The sequence below is a fragment of the Chelonoidis abingdonii genome, chromosome 22 (genome assembly GCF_003597395.2).
Source record: "Chelonoidis abingdonii isolate Lonesome George chromosome 22, CheloAbing_2.0, whole genome shotgun sequence".
NCBI classification, from domain to species: Eukaryota; Metazoa; Chordata; order Testudines; family Testudinidae; genus Chelonoidis; species Chelonoidis abingdonii.
In genome coordinates, this window is record NC_133790.1 from 3,289,523 (window position 1) to 3,295,522 (window position 6,000).

The window sequence follows — 6,000 nt, forward strand, 5'->3', positions numbered from 1 at the left end:
AATACAGGGAAACCAACTGTTCATTCACGAAACGCTTTAAAATGTCCACTTGCTGAGTGGCAAGTTAAAAAAGCAAAGCCTCAACAGATGAATCAATACAACAATTAGAGAGTTGACTTTCCTGTTTCATCCAGTTATTTCACACGCTAGGATTGTTCACATAACTGGCTCCTAGGTACGTTGTGGGCATGACTCCAGGGCTGCTGGAACAATGTTTACAGTGAGGGTGCTGAAAGTAGAAACTGTGTATTTGGTTGTTATTACTACCGCAAGCCAGGGGGTGCTGCTGTACCCCCAGCACCCCTATTTCCAGCAGCCCGCCTGACTCCCATTTGCCTTTTGCTGTGCAAGAGGGCAGAGCAGCTCTTTTGATCTGCTAGCATTTTACAATTTGCACTGGTGAAAATGACAGCACAAGGTGCAGGGTGGCGAAGAACTGGGCCCTACATATCCCATGTTCTTTCAGGTGTGATGCTGACTCTCCAGTGTGTGCTCATCTGCAATGTTACTACCTACAGCTGAGGAAAAAAAAAATACTGAACATTTTAAATAAAAAATGCCTTTTCAATTAAGTGGTAGTTTTTGCAAGAGTACTTCTGCATTTGTTGAAGTTTTAAGGTATTTTCAGTTTTTCAGTAACCTCCCTGCAAGCTGAACACTTTTTAGTGATTCAAAACCAAATATTTTTCATTTTGACAATAACCTGAAAAATCTGGAGAAAAAAACAGACATATGTCATTTTTCAAGGAAAAGAAGAGACATCTCCCAGCTTGGTTGGCACAACAGGAACCATGGGCAGCTTTCAGAATTAACTTGATTTATTTCCATCCACTTGGTCCCAAAACATCTGACAAAAGGGACAGTAAGAGCAAAACACACTTTAGGCCACATACTGTTTTCCTGAACATGCAGCTCTCCTGGACAATCCGCACACAACAGCAACATTCTGCAGTATGGCACCCAAGCAGGGAAGCTGCAATGGGAAGTTGTATTGTGTTGGATAGTTAATGCAAGAGATTTTCAAATGATTTGTGTCACATATCTATCTGCTTGATCTAGTCAGGCCTTGTCTATCCTGGGGTTTTAGATACCTGTTCAGCTGCCCCAGTGCAAACCTCTAGGGGGCGCCAGTATAAACTACCGCTTTCATCAGGATGGATTTACCCTGTTTCAAACAACTCATCTACACTAGACGTTTGCACCCGATAAGCTACACCAGAGGCTAAAACCCTCAGAGCAGATGAGACCTCAGTCCTGATTCAGCGGAACAAAAGTTAGCATTTGTGCTAAAGTCTTAGGGATACAATAAAGGGAGGAAATTCCTGCAGTGCTGCTATCCATGGAGAACCCCAAAGAGTTAAATCAATTCAGAAAAGAAAGATTGAGTTAAAAAAAAAATTAAGTAAATCTAATGAGTAGGGGAGACAGAAGAGATGGCAGTGCTGCTACAAACAAAAATGCCTAGGAGTCACCTATTGTAACTATCAGGAATGTCATTAAATAATTATCTGCATAACCCAGAGATTTATTTTCTCAAATATTTTTCTTCTAATGGAAAAAAAAGAAGACGGAAGTGAAATGCAGCTCTTGGGCTCAGCAAGGTCTGACCACATCTTGGTGAATCAGGGTCTTGGTGCCAGACCTCCACTGACTTCACTGTAAGTCAGACCAGGCACCAATCGCATTCACCTTCCTCAAGACTTTGCCAACAGCACTGTGTGTTCTGAGCACACAGAAACCATGCATTCGGACGCAGAGCTCGGGAAGCTCAGGTACTGCCAAAAAGTCCCATGCAAAGCATTAAAAAGAAAAACCAAATGTTTTGCAATCCAGTGTAGGTGAATGGGAAGAAATTCTGCAGTGTTTCTGTATCTGTTGCACAGAAGACACTGAACAGGGATATTACCATAATGCACTAGGCCTGAGGGCTGTTCAGCGAAAAGCAATTATCAGACTATGCTATATTCTGACATTCATGCATCCAGATTGGGGTGACGAGCTATTCCACTTGCCCACAGTGTCTTTTTTTTCCACTTTCTCTTCCTCTCTCTCCTTTGATACAGACTTAATCTTTGGCTGAATTTAGCTGGACCTATTGAAATGCTGCATGACGTGGCTGCTCAACTGTGCAACAGAATGGCTCTAATCCCAGACTGTGGTACAACGCCCCTGGGAACTAAGGACCATCCCAAATCTTACCAATCTTCTACTCCAAGTGCAGGGCACATTTCTTCAACCTGCCTTCTCTAGCGCATGCAGAGCAATGTGCACATTTTAAAACACAAAAAACGACTCCCTGCCCTGGGGGGAGAATGAACCACACAGCTCATCATTTAAAGCACAACTGGAAGATGCTCAATACTACGGTGACGAAGGCAGGATCAGAACCTACGTAGAATAGATTCCCCAACCTGAAGATCACACTCATTGTTCAACCCTGTTTTAACTTATTCCACTGGGGCACTGAGTATTACTCATCTTCTTTGCTATCACCACCCCTGCCTTTACCAACTCAGACCTTCCAGAGGCTGCTTCTTCATTCTGCATCTGCTCTTTCTGTTCATCCCAATTCAGGCAGGGTCACAGATGGACTGTAATTACGAGAGGTCAATTTAATTTCAGATGTTAAATAACTGTCATACCCTTGCTCCAGTGTAAGAGCAGTTGTCAAGGCAACAAGAAGTATCTCTTTCCACCACACCCATCACAACAAGCGTCAAGATGCGGAAGGGCACAAACTGGTTCGTTTGTTTGGCTACTCAACCACGTATGTCAGTCTTTTTGCTTTTCAAACCGTGTGTCCTTGTTACCTTATAAAATGCAGCATGTCTAGTGGGGAGAGCAGGGGGCAAGGAGTCGGGAGACCTCAATTCTGTTCTTGGCTGTGCCAGTCACTCCCTACGTAATCCCTTCCTTTCTCTAGGCCTCAGGTTTCATCTCTGTAAAATGGGGCTCAGAATGCTTACCCACACTGGGAAAAGATTTCAAAGTGAGAGGATGAAAAATGCTGCGGGAGTGCAATTATCCATATGATACAGAGCACTCAATCCGAGGCAGCCCTAGACTGGGATAGCGAAAGCTGTTAATCTAAACAGAGACTGTGCAAGATGTGTTAAAAGGGAGACCATCACGCCAGACAGGCCTAAAATGAGCCCCCTAGCTGCCCCATCTTGTGGGTGCAAACTCACATAGCACAAACATGCACATGCAAGCCATTCTTGTGAGAGCTCAGAAGTGCTGAGACCAGGATTCTCAAACATTTTAACATGCTGCTGATTTACACCAAGGGAGCAGTCAGGCAGAGGACAGGGACAATTAGAATCATTCCTGTCACTGGGGCAAATAGGGTGCTGTCCCACTCAGCGGGGGGGGGGGACCTTATGGGAGTCACATTGCCGGCAACAAAAACATATTTACATGACACAGGACAAAGGAATTTGTACTACCAGCTTCAGAATGGGTTACGGCTAGGAACACCAACCCAGCACTCGGCCAGAAACACTGAAGATGGCACAGGCCCCGCACTGGAGCTCTAACTGGATATAGCTATATCTGTTAATATGCTCTCATTAGATTGTATTTTTGGTAGGGTTTTTAATTTGATCCCATGATCCATGAATATTGCCTCACAGTGACATACCATACTTATGGGTGCAATTTAAGAAAATAAATACAAATAATTCTTCTCCTCTCTGCAAGTACCACACTGTCAAAATACAAGAGGAAGGGTCCGTGCATAGTCTGTGCGATATACATTCCTCTAGGGAGCTCCGAAGCAGCGCAGGGACTCTAGGAAGGAGGGCTGCACTTCATGGACCAGCCAAAAAAAACTGTTAAGACGATAACTAAAGAGCCATCACTGGCAAGGAGGTGACGTGTGGAGGTGGCCTGGGATTAGGTCCAAGCCCAGAATCCTGCAGCCCCAAAGGGCACTGCTTTGCCTCAGTTTTTAAGCAGAGTAAATACTGGGCCTGTGAACTTTCCCAAAGGGGCTGACTAGAACCCAGAAAAGAAGGAAAAATAAAGTATTGAGACAGCTGAACTGGCATCCTAAGCTCACAGGCTCTGCTTGCACAAACGGCTGTCACTTCACGTAACGCCGAATCCACTAGAGAGAGAACGCATACGCTTTCCCTCGGAATTCTCTCACACGGGTGAGTCAACGTGAGATGAGGGACAAACTTTCCAAACTCCTCCTGGCAGTTCAGCTCCAGGACACCTGCTAACGCAGCCGTATCCCCAGGCAACCCCTGGAAACATAACGGAGTATTACCAAAGCAGGGCCTTTAATGGCTAACAGCACTTAGGTTGGAAGCTGTGTGGGGCAGGGGCCATCTGTTTGTTCTGTGTTTGTACAGGACCTAGCGCCCGGGGCTCCTGGTCCACAGCTGCGGTCCTAGATGCTAGCACAGTACAAGCAAGGACCATATCCTTAAGGGGTTTAAAATGGAAATAACGCTTCACATTTGTACAGTACCCTGCACCGAAGAGCTAATATTAGTTAATGGAACCTCATAACATCCCTAAGAGACAGGGTAAGTGAGAGACAGAGAGAGCTGAGGTGACTCTCCAAGGTCACATGGTGGGTCACAGGACCCACTAGAACCCAAGAGTCCTGGTTCCCACTAACTACTAGATCCTGCTGCCACTCCACTACCTGTAGACAGCTATAAAAATCAGGTCTGAGAGTCCTTCAGGGAACGTCTGACCCTTCCCCTGACAATATTATGCTCTTTTCTGTCAACACAGCCAGTGAAACCCTCTCAGTAACAGGTACGAGTGACCAGGCAGCCAGCTAGCTTTCAAAATGCCATAAATCCAGTCGGGATTAACTTTTACCTTTTAACCAGCTGAATTGATGTGTTCACGTTCCAAACTACTCGCCTGCAAAATCACGGTAGAAAACCGGGACATGTGCATGTACCAGCAGGGATAGACCTGGCTCTAAAACAACCCAGTGGCTGTGGGCGAAAAGGTGATATCCCCTGCTGAAGCCCCTCTGGGAGCAATGAATCCCCCTCAGCTGAATCCCTTCAATGCAGGTCATTGAAGAGTCAGTCCAACAATTCAGGCCCCAGGCAGGCGATGGAATTCCGGGGGATCTCAGGCAATCTCCCTGGACTGGAGCCACTCTCTCCTCTAGGTGCACAGCGCAGCCCACACCAGTAAAGCCACAGGGGTGAGTTTGGCACTGTTGGGATTTTGGTTTCCTAACTGCTGCGAGTAATGACACAACCTCTGCTGGCAGGGCCCGTGACCCACCCTGCTGGGAGCTGGGAGACAGTTATTAGCAATGGTCACAACAGATAAAAGCAAATCCCAGCATTACTGCCTGGGGGAGCAGGAGGGGAGACGTGCTCATCAAAATGACCCTGCACCCCAGATAAACCCCAGCCCTGCAACACCCCAAATCACTGGCTCCCCCGCAGCTCAGTGGGTCGGAGCGGCGATGGGGCAGTTCACAAACAAAACGAATAAACCAAATGGGGGGGAATCAGCTCTACCCACCTACACACACACACACACACAGCGAGAGCCATTCAACAGGCAGCGGGGCGTGCTGACCCCCAGGGCGCCCCCTAAAACAACATCTGGAGCATCCCCTAGTCTCCCCCCGGACTTCACGCTCCAGATGTGCAGGGCCTCCCCCGAAAAAAAGCCGTCAGGAGCCTCCCCCCAAAAAGCCAGGCACTGGTTCATCCAGATGCGCACAAACACCTGGTACATCCTCCATTCCCCCCCTGCACATCTGCCCCCCCCGGGGCTCCAGCTGCGCGGGGCCCGGCCGCAGCACCCACCTCCTTCTTGACGGTGCGCAGGAGCCGCTGCCGGGTCTCCGCCTCTGTGGGGGAAAGGGGGAGAGACGCGTTAGTGCCGCCGGCGCAGCCCGGCCCCGCCGCCCGGATCCCCCCGCCCGGGCGCCCCGTCCTACCCGCCGGAGCCGCGGCCATGGTCCTGCTCTTCCGCCGGGCGCCTGCGCCTCTGCCGCAGCCCGCGGGA

The 6,000-nt window shown here is 48.3% G+C and overlaps 1 protein-coding gene across 4 annotated transcripts in view; it reads right to left on the bottom strand.

The window, feature by feature from the left end:
- SGSM1 (small G protein signaling modulator 1) overlaps positions 1 to 5,994 on the bottom strand; it is a 77,162-nt gene extending 71,168 nt beyond the window's left edge. For all 4 annotated transcript variants that reach the window (XM_032769849.2, XM_032769848.2, XM_032769847.2 and 1 more), the window contains exons 1-2: positions 5,933 to 5,994; positions 5,799 to 5,842 (exon numbers count right to left, since the gene is read on the bottom strand). In XM_032769849.2, coding sequence (XP_032625740.1) covers positions 5,799 to 5,842; positions 5,933 to 5,951 — 63 coding nt within the window. In that variant the 5' untranslated portion in view covers positions 5,952 to 5,994. The remainder of the gene's footprint in view (positions 1 to 5,798; positions 5,843 to 5,932) is intronic.
- Between the last annotated feature and the right edge of the window lie 6 nt (positions 5,995 to 6,000).